We start from the raw sequence: 14553 nt of genomic DNA on the forward strand, positions 1-14553 counted from the left end.
TGAAGATTATGACTCAAGTGCTAAGTAAGGCTGGAGGGGAGAGAAGAATCACCCCAGAGCAGAAGACAGGATGAGTGGATTAGTCTGCCAGGCAAGCAGTGCCCTGTTACACAAACTGAGGAAGTGAGGTTTGGTGGGGGAAATAGTGGAAATGAGCTGAAGTGGGAAAGGAGAGCTCAGAGAGGCCCAGGGACTGATCTCCAACAATAGAAGCTGGAGTTAAATGTTCTCAGGGAAAGCCTCTAGAGTTACCTGAGGTCCTGAAACACTCAGAGAAAAGTCTCATGAAGTATTACCTAAAATTACATTTTTCCTGAGGCATGCTCTGCGTTCCAAACATTGTAGTTGTTTAACCATGATCTCAAGCAACCAAGCTAAGCTTATTCTTTATGTTTAAACCTTGTCCTGCAATAATGGTAGTGGCAACATGAGTTTGGTCTTGCTCTCTGCTGTGCACCGGGCTTTGTCCGTCTCACTGGTGGGGGATGGACACCTCCAGGGCCATTCTGACCCAATCCTAGGGCCTGTCCTCCAGGACAGGGTGGGACTGAACCCCTCCTGGACGTGCCCACCTTGCTCTGGGGTCTGCTGGAGAGGCTAGATGATAAGGACAGGTTTGCAGTATGTAGGGATGCGTGCATGCTGTCCCAGCACAAAGGCTGTCCTTATGCTGGTGACACTGACCTGTGCTGGGTGAACCCTGTGCACTTTCTGATGATGGAACTAGGACAAGGTGAGGAGAGAGCCCTGCCGGAAATGCGCGTCAGCACAGGCTTTGCACACCCTTTGCTGCTGAGTTATGGCTCCCAAGGTCTTGCACCACCCTGCGCGGTGCAATGGCTCAGAGCAAGTGCAGAGCGTATCGGTGTCACTCTGGGCTGGCTAGTCCTGGAGGCTGGAGCAGGACCACGACTGCTCATGTAAGGATGGGCTCTGCAATGATGGAACATTGCTCCGATAGCTGTGGCCTGCTGTGCAGGAGGCTAGAAATGGTGTCTTGTGACAGGTGCAAGAGGGCATTTCTCCAGACACAACCAACAGTTGAGTTTGATGAGGTGTTAATTAGACCATTCATGCAGCCTGAGCTGTTGGAGCAGATCACGTTAGCTACCTACTGCGTCTTCGGGTACAGGAATCCCAGACTGCTCAGAATTTGCTTGGGGAAAAAATTGTGGGATTCTAAGGAATTAACATAGATTTTAACAGCAGATCAGGAATCAGACACAAAGGTTAACGCATGACTGAATCACACATTCAGTGCTGGAAGAGAAGAAACACGAGGGAAAGCTATTGGGAAGAAGAGATGATAACACATGTTAAAGTTCAGAACACTTGGTACAAAACTTAGGCCGGCATGTCTGGGCAGATTTGGCTGGGGGCTCTCATGACCTGTTGTTCCTCATCTGATGTAGCCTAGTCTTTGTCACTGGACACTCACAAGCATCTGGGTGTTACCTCCACCATGGTGGGAGCTGCAGTGCCAGGAGGATAAGGGCTGTCAGGCACTTGTGTCCATGCTAGGCTGGCTGTTGTTGATGGTTTGTGGCCACTTTTTGACCTGAAGTCACCAGAGAAGTGAAAATCTTTCTTGTCTGGAACTACAGCCTTCCCCTATCATCCTCATCCCCCATCTCTCAGAGCCACCAGACCTACTGCCTCCTTGGCTTTCTGTCTGCCCTCGTTCCCGTCTCCTTGGCCCCTTCTTGCTGCTGCTGTCACCACTGCACATCCCCACTCTGGTCACAGAGCCACAGCAGCTCCAGCCAGGTGGCTGCAGCAGGCAGAGAAGCTCCCACATGTCAGTCTTCATCTTGCAAGGCACAAGAGTTTCTCATCCTTCATGATTTTACTTCCTCCTACTCCTGGTTTGTAGTACCTGTGCAGAGCTAACCACCCATCTGGGTCACTGTGGCTCCTTTTGGTGATGATGTCATTCCACAGTGCTCTGGAAGGAGCCTATAAAGGCGAGGAAGCATGTTTGTCAGTGGTGATGAAGCCCTTCCTCCCTGCCAGCTGTGGACATGGCAGTGTTGGGAGGGGGTATGGAGACAATGTCTTGATTACCTCTGGGCAGCCCAGGTAGGGGTCAGGTTAAAACCTGTCCCAATCACAAAATCACAGAATGGCAGGGGTTGGAAGGGACCTCTGAAGATCATCCGGTCCAACCACCCTGCCAAGGCAGGATCACCTAGGGCAGGTTGCACAGGAACGCATCCAGTCAGGTTTTGAAGGTCTCCAGAGAAGGAGACTTCACAACCTCTCTGGGCAGCCTGTTCCATCCTCATCCCTGACCTCTGCATCCACAAATCAACCCTAGGCAGCTTGGTGATTGGGCTGGTGATCTCATCTCGTAAAATACTCCAAGCCCAGGTTCCAGTGTTGGTGCTTATGTGGTAGAGAGGTGTGTTAGCTCATAACTCATGAAATGGTACAGGCTGGGATCCAACACAACCAGAGGCCAAGGCAAACTCAAAGTGTTAAAAATGGGAGTCTTTGGTAGCATTTTTATGATGACTGCCCATGGCTTGTGTCCATGCCATCAGAGGGTGAAGAGGGCTGTAACTGTCTGAGCAGGTCAGCACACATCAGTGAGGCCAGGTGTTGCTTTTTATCCACAGCCTCTTCGGGAGTAGCAGCCAAAGGCACTTGTGGGGAAAGAGCTTGTTCGTAGGGAAGAGACACGGCGACTCTGAGGAGAGTCTGGAGTGGGTGGTATCCAGCGGAGGGAAGGACTCCGGGTGGGTTTCAGGAACAAATGTAGGTATTTGGCCTGTGCTCTTGCTGACAAGAGATTCTGCCCTCTCTGACACAGAGGACTCATAAGCACTGCATCTTTTGGAGGCTCTATTTTGGCTGTTTGACTTTCTTTAAAAAGTAAACCTTGCTGTATTGGCCTAAGGCTCTTTAGTGATGCTGTAGAGGCAAGTGTGTCTCAGTCACTGCAGCCAGAAGGTTCACCCTTGTGCAAGCTATGACAAGGCTTGTAGCACAGGCTGTACCGGGACACTGAATAGGTCAGAGCAAGAATTCTGTGCAAAAAATCAAACCATGAGACAAGCAACATTAAATTAATGGTACAAAGGGAGGAGGAAGTCACTGCAGCATGCTCAAGCTCTGGTAGCATCGAACTTATGAGTGAATCCATTCACAAATACTTTGAAATAAGGTGTGAAGGATGCGACGAGGCATTTTGCATCTGGTTATTTGGTAGGGTCAAGGATCTGAGACATAAGCAAATGATTTAGCTATTGCTCTTTCAGGAGGAAAGGGTTAAGATAGTTGTTGTTGCTGAAACTTGATCTGGATGGCTGGAAGGCCAAAATCACAGTCACCTGTATAGGAAGAACAAAATGGGTAAGACAAGACATAGATGAGATTATGCCACTGTGTAAGTACATTGTGTACCTTCATCCTGACTGCTATCTACAATCAGTCATTTCATCTCAGAAAAGATGTAATAGAACCAGGAGGGTTACAGGGAGAGGAGCTGAGGATGTGCAGAGGTATGTGATGTCTTCCACGTGAGAAGAGATTAAATAGGCTATGCCTCTTCAGCTCAGAAAACAGACAACTGAGAGGGAATGTTATCGAGGCCCATGAGCCTGTGATTGGGGTGTTTTTCCCACGGTGCAGAAGGTGGTTTGGAAGGAGGCTTTGGAAAGCAGAAGGAAGCTTTTTCGTGTGGTATGCGATGGCATTGTAGAAGTCATTGTCACAAGATATTGTGGCAGCCTGAGGTGTGCGTTCAGAAAGGGACTGGACAAATCAACGGTGGGAAAAAGCGTCAGTGATAATGCAACATCATGGTCCAAACGCAACTTCCAGAGTCCCTGGAGTGCAGATTGCCAAGGCTGGGAGGGGCAGTCTGGGACTTAAAGCCCTCTTTGCTAGAAGGCTTGTGCAGCCCTAACGTAGATCAGGTTAGTTGAAGAAAGATGATGTTGAGCAGAGAGAGAATACAATATAGCAGCAGATTTATGCATGGTCCCCACCAGGATTTGCTCCCCAGTGTGAAATCGCTGTCTGAAATCTGGCACTGCAGGTCAAAGACTTTGCAGCAGCTGGGATGAGTTGGGTCTAGCACCTGTCTCTGCTGCTGCAGGTATTTGGTTGTGTTTCTGGAGCCTGAAAACATTAGTGAGTGAAGCTTGTGCCTTAGTCTCCTTCACCAACCAGTTCAGACATGCGATCAGGCTATTTCTAGCCGCCACTGCTGGCTCTAAGGGCAGATATCTGCCACCCAGCTCTAGGGATCCCCCACGGAAGGCTGGTGTTGCTCCTACGTTTGGGGCTTGGGCAGGGGGGTTGCTTTTGTAGCGCTCCAGGGAGTAACAGGTGAAATAACCACGTTTGTTAAGTCCGGAACCCAGGAGTCAGATGATGATGCTAAATCACTCCAGGGAGCCTGTGCGATGGTAACTTGTCTCCTTGTGCAGCTACATTCTTTGTTACAGGATCACTTTTTTTTTTTATTATTTAGAAGATGACAATCTGCAGTTACCTGCATGGGAAAGAGCTTTCCAAATGCAGATGGCTCTTTAATGTATCAGGAATAAACCTAGTAAGTTCCAGTGGCTGGAAGCTGAAGCCAGACACATTCAGATGAGAAATAACATACTTGGAGGCTAATTAACCATGGGAGCAATTTGCTTAAGGTTGCAGTAAGTGCTCCATGACTGGCAAGTATTGAATCAGGACAGGAGATCTATTTCAGAGACATGCCCATGCTCAAGTGAAAGTTCCAGTCCTGGGAGATGTGGTTATGGGAGATGCTCTGGGAGAGGTCAGATTTGCGCCATGGTTGCACAACACAGAGTTTTGGTGTCAGTACCTCTCATGGTGTTGCAGCCCTCCTGCCCCACGCTTCCACAGCTCATTCCTGACCCATGAGATGCTGTCCCCCCCGTGCCAGTATTACCATTTCTGGGACAGAGCTGTGAACTGTTCGGGTGACTGAGCAACGTTAAATTACATTTTTCTCAGTCCTTATTTAAAAGCAAGCTTGAGCCTCAGTTTTAGCTCAACGCAGGGCCCCACAGGTAGTAATACTGGCATGGGGTGCTGGCACACGGGCAGCTGCAAGGGTAAGGAGATGGACATATCCGAGCTCAGTGGCTTTGTCTCATCCTCGGTATCACAGACTCCCTGCCTGAGGCTCCTGTTCCTCCACACGCCTCTGATGTTCTGTTCTCCTACCTAGAGATGCTACCCCGGCAGAATTTGAGGACTTTTACATTTGCCCAGGTTTCTGATATATGGAAGTCCAGCCAGGGATCCTGCACGGGCATCCCCTGGGGCTGCCAGCCGTCTGAATTACGGAGCATCGCTACAGTACTCACCCGCGTTGCCTGCACAGCGCGGGCTGAGCTCGTCCTGCTGCTTCTGGAGGTGGATTTACTGCACGTGTGCTGCGCGGTCGGTTGGTGCTCACAGAGAAAGCCCAATGTGGAGGAAAATGGCAGATTTACTGCGCCAGCCCAGCCCATCTGTGCAGCACATGTGCAGGGATCTGAGCCCTCCCGGAAGCGTCTGGTTTGCTCTGCCTGCGCTGCGCTGCACACATGGACATCACGCAGGCCAGGAAATCCCAGATGAAAATGTGCCAGCGCTGGTCATTTGGACCGTATGGGTCTTCACCAGCCTCAAAATCTGTGGTTTGAGCAACACAGGTGCTACAGGAATAATGGGATTTGTAACATCCGTATTCCTAAACTGAGGATATTCAGATACCTGCGCATCACTGCATCTCCACCTGCCCTGGGCTTCCATCTCTTGCTCGTGCAGTACCACTTGTAGGCTGTTGAGCTGCTCTAGGTTCCCTTCGGAGGGTAGAGACCATTGCCCAAGTCATCTGGGGTGCTCCAGGCACAACTCCACCATTAAGGCAGGTCTTGAGGTTTTACCAGGAACTTTTGAACTTGATCCTGCAAAAATCTCAATAAAATGAAAAAGAAAGAAAAACAGACATGGAAAGCAAAATTTCAGCTAGATATGCATCGTTTATGGTAAAATCTGAAAATGACCAGAACTAACTGATTTTTTTCACTCTTACGGAGACAGAAGAGGAACACTGAGCAAGTCAGGGTCTTTTCTGTCCTGCTTTTGGTCCGCACTGCGCTGCCTGAGTGATGCCTGTATCCTAGAACAAAATGTTCTCAGGAGCTCTTTAACAACAGGTCAATTAGCTTCCTAGAGACATGGGAGAGGGGACAGAGGGATGTCCTGCTTCTGCTGCTCCAAGGATGCTGAAGGTTATACCAAGGGTTTGCTTCGCTTTTCAGTCCCTGATCAAAGTCTGCTTAGTGCATGTGTTTGCAGCAGGGCTGTAGGCGCCGTGGAAGTGATGCAGAAAACTGGAGAACTTCTTCCTCCAAGCTCCATCTGCTCATGGTTTTGGACTGCAAGTGGACAGTCCCAATCTGAGACTAAAGAGATAATTTAGTGAAGTCAAGGATGGGTCATTTTGCAGAACACAAAGCATTTGAGGGTAGAAAGCAAGCTGAGCTAATCTTCAAACCCAATCGCAATATATCGATCTTCAAACCCAATATAGATTGTGTTCATCATTTCAGTTTAGAGTTCATTAGCTCACTCTTGTACACTTCATGCTTTATGCTTTAGGCAGCAGTCCCTCCACTGAGTGTTTAAAACCTGGGAGCTAGGTTTTTTGATTCCTTCAGCATATTTCTGCATACTTAGTTTCGTAGAACAGCAGTGTCTGCATGGCAGTATTTGAAAAATCCCTTTTTCCCCAGATGACCTGTGTGAGTTCTGGGGAGCTTGCACCTCTCCCTCTGGCTGCACCGGGGCTGGTCCAGCTGGTCTCCTCACCCTGCTCAGCTGGAGAGGAACCATTCCCAAATCACCACCCTGGCACTGTCCTGACCCTCAGGAGCGATGTAAAAGCATTTCTGAAAGGCAAGCCTGGGAACTGAAGCTCGCAGCACTGCTAGGCAGCGGAATCAGGGATGCACCGGTGCTATGGGGTTTTATAGCATGTTATTGTTTTTTCCATTTCTAATTGTATCTCTTCCTTCTCTGTCCGCAGGGATTTATTACCACTGTCTTTGCCAATGTCCTCTTATGCTTCACAGGGTCCAGCTGCCCTTTTGTCCCAGCCTATAATTGACCATCGTCATTAATTTAAAGTCAGAATGATTGTTTCCGAGCTATATTTAGCCTGAAGTTTGCTGCTCTTGTTTCAGAGCTGATTAGAGGCTCGTGTGCCAGAAAACTTGCTGTTCTTCCCTGCCATGACAACTGGTCTGATGGAAGGTCTCATGTCTCCGCACAAACCTTCCCTTTCCTTCCCCACCCTTGGTCACAGGGCTGTCCTGGGGGAGTTGGGGTCACAGGACCCAGAACCACTTATCCCCCATGATCCCCACGCATTGAAGAGCAGCCCGAGACAGTACAGCATTGGTTTCTTTCTCATCATGTTCACTTGCTCAAGCCGATGTCTCCTGTCACGTGCATATATTATCACTTCCAAAATGCATCATTATCACATCCAAAATGCTACACAGCGCACATTACACTACTGAACAGAAAAGTGTGCTTGTCCAGTCGGTCTGTGCCTTTATATGTTTTCATATCCCTGCTCCAAAGTGTAAGAATGTATAAACTGCTTGGGCTTCCTCCTAAGAGCTGCAGTTTTCCAAGGTGCAGTTTGGGAGGGACCATCTCAGATGGCAGCAAGCCTGTGCTAGAGGATGCTGCTGCGGGGGTTGTGTGTGGTCCCCAAGACTAGGAATTGCTTTGGTTTTGGCATGAGCAGCATAAGCACCTGTGTAGCCTCAGCTCTGACTCAAATAGGAGCTCTCTGGAGGAGGTGTACTGTCTTTAAGATAGTTGGGTCACAAGCCATCAGGAGACTAACACATACACAAAACTCACTGCAACTGTGTGCATGGAAGTGCTCTGGTGAGTGCCAGGAACGGGACAGACTTAAAGTGCACCCAGGTCAGAATCCCATCGGTTTGCTAACAGCCAATGCCCAGCAAAGAGCATCAAAAAAAGGGAAGCATGTAGCAGTATTTGTCCAGCCTTTCCTCCCATCCTCCAGTGCTCAGGGGCTTCCTGAGCTGAAGGTGGCATCTTTGCATCTAACAGCTTTGCTGGTTTTTTCTTCCATTTTTTTCCATTTTCCCAGTCCTTACTTGAGTCCAGGGAAAGAGGAGTTCCTCAGCTTAAATAGATGTTGAGCAAAGAAGTGTCTCTTTTTAAGATGAGCATTTAAAATGTTTTCTTTAATGACTATTGAGGGTTGTTGCAGTTTTAGAACCCAAGATCCTGTTCCTGAAATGGTGTTGTGCTCCAAAAGCTCTCCCTACCTGCTCCAAAATGATGTTCAGAGCTCTGCTGCCAGTTGGGTTTCACTCCATTACTCTCAGCTGTGCTTGCTACAAGCGTTTGTACTAAGTATAATTTATTCTTTCTATTTAAGGATGCAAAGGTTTCATTAGAAAGGGTCTGCGAGTGTGGTGACTGCCTTTGGTAACCTGTGATGTAGGATGAGCATCGGTTGTTTCAGGACTTCCCCTGTGACAGCATTGGGCTTATGTGGTTTCTTCCTCTGTTTCCTATAGGTTCATGAAAGTGGCTGGCAGCACGGTGGATGCTGTTACCTGGCAACAGTAGGTATTCACCATTTCTTCTACTTTCCAACACTAATTGCTGTGATCTGACCATGCTGGGAGCAGAGCTGATGCGCTGTCTGGGTGTGAAAGGGGGCAGAGGGGTGACAGCATCTCCTCTGTCCTCCTGCTGCATTTTAAATAGGTGAAAGAGGCTCCGTCCCTCCCTCAGGAGCCTCTTGAACAAATACGGGAGGGCTTGTATTAACCTTTACCACTGCAGCTGAGACAGAGGCTAAAAATACCACTGCCTGCAAGCCTGGCCTGCCTGATTGCTGGAAGCAAAGCCCTGTGCTGGGCAGCCGGGAGGACAGGCAGCTCTGGTGGTGGCCAGGGTGGGGATGACAGGGAAGCAAAAGCCACGTGTGACAGATGCCTGGGACCATCTGAAAGCCCTTTTCCTTTCACCTCGCTCACTGTCTCCCCGTGACCGCTGGCCTGAAGCTAAGCTGGTTTGGCCCAGAGGATGGGGAGGCAGCTTAGTCCAACGGTAAATGCGTAATGCCCCGGTCCCCACTCTGTTTTGTAAGGGTCTGGGATGTCTGTAGGCACGCCGCTGTCCTGCACTGCAGATGGAGCCCCAGGAGCAAATGTCGATGGAAAGGGCGTAACATCCAAGATCCAGGCCCAGCTGGGGCTGCCAGAGAGAAGCTGATACCCGATTTCCCCCTGCTTCCTACATGTGCTGCAGCTCGGAAGAGGCAAAGCAGGCTCTGAGCTGTATCACGGAGTGTGACAAGCACCAGGTAGAGGGAAAGGATTTCTTATTTGGGGGAAAATCCATAAATGTCTTTTTCCTCCTCTTATTTGCCCCTGCCCCAGTTTGCACACTGTGGCCAGAGGTAGGGTCCCCAGCAGGCTGTGACACAGCAGTGGGAGCACAAGTGCCAGTGCAAAGGTGAGGTAGCGTGCAAGCACAGCAGCGACCGCTAAAATCGGTAGAAAAAGGGTTTGTGGGGCAGGCAGGATTCTCTCCTGTCACAGAAAGGACACATTTCAGAGACAGGCATTCACTGGAGCAAAAACCACGGTGAGACACCCTCTGTTCCCAGAAAAAGCGTATTTGCTCTGACGCTGGGTTAAACTTTGCAAGCGGGGCATTGGCCTTGAGCACAGGGTCTCAGGTCCAAGGTGGGCTTGTGTGTGCCGCCCACGGGGCTTGCTCCCCAAGCTAGTCCTTCTCAGCGACCCTTCATGGGGTGCCCAGGTTGCTTTGCTAAAGCGTAGCAGCATGGTTTGTAAAGCCCATCTTTTGCAAAGCCCCCCGGAGACGTGCTCTTAAAAAGAGCTCAGCGGGTTTTAAGACATGAGGTTTTCTGGCGAGTGCGCCCAGGGTCTCTGTGTTGGTGTGTTAACCTTGGAGCCTCCTGCAGAAGCAGCTGTTGGCGTCTCGGAGTGGTTTATAGCACCAGCATCCAGCAAGTCCTCAGGGAGCTTCGCTTGCCTCTCTGTGCCGGTGTCGCTTGCTTGGCTGTTTGGCTCCTGGGGCTTCCCAGCCCGGCAGCAGCAGCGTGGTGCAATGGGGGCAGCGGGGTAGCGGAGCATTTGGAGCGAGATTTGTGTTACTTACAGGCTCATGCTGTGCAATGATGATCTACGTCTCAGCTGGGAGTTTGCTTTTCATGATTACACGATGTGCTGATCACATTTACTTAGTCCAGGAATTTGCTTTCTGCAACGGGGCTTGATCCCTTGGCCGAGCCCTTGGAGTAGATGAAGGAACAAACTTCCAGACTTCAAACATGGAGTGTCATCCTGGTGTGCAGGGAATCTGCCCAGACGCCTGCTTTGAACCCTCTTATGGGATCAGTGCAAAGTGCTCGGCAGCTCTGGTGCTGAGCGGCCGCGCTGAAGCAGCAACATGCGGGATGCTGCTTGCTGACCCATTTCCACTGCGGCGCAGGAGCCGCTTCTCCCCCAGCCCGGGTTTGCGGCTCTGGAGATTGCACCCGTATGCATTTGCGAGGACTGGCAATGGCCACAGCTCCGAGCTGGGCTTCTGTACTGTTTATGAATAAATGTCAAAACAGTGTCTCATCCCTCTGCTCCAAACAGCAAAACAAAACAAAACAAGTTCCTTTGTATCCAAGAAGAAAATTATTAGCAGGAAACTAAACTGCTGTCTAACTTCAAGTATGAACATTTCTGTTCCAAACCCTAACGTTCTCCTGGGATATCGGTTATAAATTTGTCAAATCTGTTATTCCTTTGAAAAGGCTATGCTTAATCCAGAAAGGGAATTGAGAAGGGAATACATTGCAGGGATCCCTATTCTCTGCGTGAAAACAGAATATGTCTGAAATATAGCTAACAGAAAAGTGACACTGGGTGGAAATAAGCAGCCTCGCCAGCCTTTCTGAGTATGGTTTCACTTACATATGTAACTCAGCATGTGTGCCTCCCTCTTCAGAAGTAATGTGTTGCTGGAGAGGGATGTGTGAATGGCTTCGAAACACTCAGGGAATTTCCACTAAAGGAGGGCGTGGCAGGTGGGACTGACAGTGGCTCTGAGAGTTTTGGCATTTCCCTGATAATTTAGTTTGTTATCTTTGGTTATGAGTCAATGCTCGTTTTTTTGCTGACCCCCTCGGTCTTTGGATGCAGGTTTCCACTGCTCAGAGCCCTTCCCGCAGCTGTCTCTCTGCGCTGCCATCCTCGCGCGTGGGTCGCTTGAACCTGCAGCCATGCCCAGTCCCGTCCTCAGACATGCTCTCTCCGTCTGTACAGCTGGTTTTCCATCCAAAGTGTTGTGTGAAACTCCAAGTTACAAACCTCTGTTACTTACAGGGAAAGTAAATGTTTGCATCTTCAAAGCCAGTGGACATCCATCCTTTTGCCTCCTTGGAGAACACAACGCTGTCTTCCAAGATGGAAAGTCACCTGTCCTATGTGGCAATCAGCCATGCCAGGCACACGGGCATGCAGGGGATGCTGCTTAAAATGCTTTTGCTGGGCTTGGTTTGAGTGACATCACTTCTGGCTTAGACATGTCGAGTGTGCAGGTGGAGGTGCTCACGAGGCAGTAGCTATAGCAGGGGGGAGATTTCCCATAGGTGCCAGGGGAGGGTTGCCCAGCGTGCATACACACACTGATGTATATATGAGGGTATATATTTGGGTTTGCACGAGCCTGCTGTGAGTGCTTAGAGCGTGGTGTCTTCTGAGGTTGTACCTGGAGGAAGGAATCACTGGCCCACCTCCACCTGTAAACAAACCTGGTCAGGGCACAGCTTTGCCCACTGGCTTGCCATCCTCTGCGCTGTCCGATGGAGAGCATGGTCCTTGGCAGCGTCATGACCCTTGCCACCAGCACGGTCCCAGGCGATGCCTGGGCATGGCTGGGGAGATGGCATGGGCCAGACATGTCTCCCACTGGTGGGACAGACAGAGGCACCTCGTCTGGGGGCAACGGCATGGGTGTGAGTTGTGCCTTTAGGTCCAGAGAACAGTCCCTTGTCATTCTAATTTATTAGTGCATTTATTAGTTGACTGGTCTCTAATGCTCTCTCCTGTGCCCGCAGGTCTTTACCTGGGGGGAGCAGTGGGGCTGCCCTGTGTCCTGCGCTGCAGCCAGGGATCGGGGGAAGATGCTCAGGGATCGGGGCTGCCTCACTCGGCAGAGGTGTCTCGTTTTCACAGCTGCGGTGGCGGCGGGGATCTGCCCCGCGTGGTGTCCCCGGCAGGCGGGTGCCCTAATTCCTAGCAGACTCTCCCCGTAGCAGCAGGCAACAAAGTAGATCCGGAAATTCCTGAGCTTTGGGAAGTGGGCTTTAATGTAATTAACTGCAACAGAAGAAGAGGTCAGATAATAGGGGCAAAGGTTTCTCTTTAAAATGAAAGGGAGGTAAATGAAACCAGCTGCCCAGGAGCCAGTGCACTGCCTTCATTAACTATAGGATGATGCTTATGGTCCCACGCAGCAAATTGTGGATCTTTCCAAAAAAACACTTTAAAGGCAGCACAAGACCCAGAGGTGGCAGAGTAGGGATGTGCAGCCAGCCCCAGGTTGGCCCAAGAGCATTGCCCTTCCTCGGGCGGCACCGGTGAGCTGCGTGCATCCTGGCCTTGCAGCCGGCCCAGGAGCAAGGGCATTGCTGGCTGGTGGCTGTGCTTAGCCCTGCCCCGGTACTGTTCCCGGCTCTGGTCTTTGTGTCTCGAGCCTCATGCTATAGTTCCAGCCAGGGATGGGGGCCGGGAATTGGGGTGGTGCATTTCCTAACGCTTGCAGAAATCCCTGCCCAGCCCTTGGCAGAGGCCCCCCCCCGCGCCGTGCTCCCGTTTGGCCACCTCTGGAGCGACACAGTCACACCTCCCTTGCAAAGTGCACTGATCCTATCCTGGGTTTCCAGGTATCCAAATGGGTTTTTTTCAGAAATGGGGTACCCCTTGCTCTGCAAGCAGAACGGGGAGAACTGGCTTCAGCTTTATATAATATAATGATCCCCAGGGCACCCAAAGTGGCTGTACATGGCTCTTCCTCTGAGACATGTGTCTCATCTAGGATTTATTTGCTAGATTCTGTCTTTTCCTTGGCTGATTCCTGCAGATTTTCTGTCTACAGAGATAGTGGCATCAAACTGGAGGATACGATGGGTCAGCTCCACATACAATTGCCCGTATCTGTTCTCTCTTGTATTATGAGAAAAGGCATGGTCTGTGCCCACGGTGGGCATGCTGGTATCTCGTAGACTCCATGATCAACTCTGCTGCCGCATCATACCCGGAGCCCACCGGAAGGTTCGACAGCCCACGCTGGAGACAAGTAGCTTGTCCATGAGCTACACGTCCTCTGCAGAACCACAGCTGCCAGAGACTCCTGCCCGGGCTGGGGGGGGGTCTGTCCGTTCGTCTCCTTTGGCTCTCAGACCTCACCGGCACCAGGAGAGAAGACGTGGATGCTGCGGTCCCCGGGGCCGTCTCGGGCCGGCTGCCTGCGCGCCGTGCTGCTGCCTGGGGAGGTACTTGTCAGCGCTGGAGCTCTCTGCAGCTGCTGCTGGCGTTTTTGGAGGTTGGAGAGTTGCGACTGTTCAGGGTTTTTTTTATTTCAAAGTCAAGTGCACTGAGTCATTGTAAATATCAGCAAAGCTGCAGCCTTTGCTCCTGGGAATAATCCACGCCTAACGAGCGCTTCTCCTGCTTTAAAGGCCTGTCAGTTGTTCGCATTTTGCGGATTTCTATACTGCCTTTACTGACGCTGAAACTTCTCAAAAGGAAGTGCCCTCATCTCAGCGATGAAGCCTGGAGCTGGCAGCAGCTCATCCCTTCCTGGGCAGCCTGGTACCAGCGAAGACCTCAGTGCCTCTCTCTTCCTCGCAAGCCTTGTGCATCCGGTGCCATTTTCCCTCTTTCCCAGTCTGGGGAGGTTGAAAGTATCTGTTGATGTCCAAGAACTTTCCAGGCAGATCTTGCAAGAGATCCTTGCCCATCTTACAGAAGCTTGTAATTGTCTTCATGCTCTGCTTAAATACCCAAACTGAGGTGCTCCCCTCCTCGCTCCCCCAGGAGCCATGCTACCAACAAGATTTCCTGATACTGAAGCAGGTTTATTTTTGCCTCTCATCCCTCTACCAGTCCCCATTTGGGGCTGTTAATGAAGGTGTCAAAAAAAATGTGACCGTGGCACTGTCCTGGGCATTTTTCTTCCCTGTGCTCAGCGCAGCGGCACCTTCCCAGGCTGCCTCCTCCTCCGATGTTCCTCTCCCTTGGCAGCGGAGCTGTAGGTTGGAGCACACCTTGCGCTTGAATGAGATGAGGAGGCGCAAGCCTGCCTTAGCAGGGTGTATTCTGGGCTCGGGGATTGTACTGGCTTGTGCAGACAAGCCGAACCCTGCAGAAAGCCTGCTGCACGGAGGCTTTCAGCCTGCCATACGCAGACTGACGTCTCTCTAACTCCATCTTTTCCCAGTCAATGCAACCT

The 14553-nt window shown here is 50.7% G+C and overlaps 1 protein-coding gene across 1 annotated transcript in view; it reads left to right on the plus strand.

Moving 5' to 3' along the window:
* HPSE2 (heparanase 2 (inactive)) overlaps positions 1 to 14553 on the plus strand; it is a gene marked incomplete at its 5' end in the record, with an annotated part of 110677 nt that overhangs the window by 75743 nt on the left and 20381 nt on the right. Inside the window, one exon of the mRNA XM_082002169.1 lies at positions 8589 to 8636. Within this exon, the coding sequence (XP_081858295.1) occupies positions 8589 to 8636 (48 nt within the window). The remainder of the gene's footprint in view (positions 1 to 8588; positions 8637 to 14553) is intronic.

Source organism: Phaethon aethereus (genome assembly GCF_964289735.1).
Source record: "Phaethon aethereus genome assembly, chromosome: 7".
Taxonomy (NCBI): Eukaryota; Metazoa; Chordata; class Aves; order Phaethontiformes; family Phaethontidae; genus Phaethon; species Phaethon aethereus.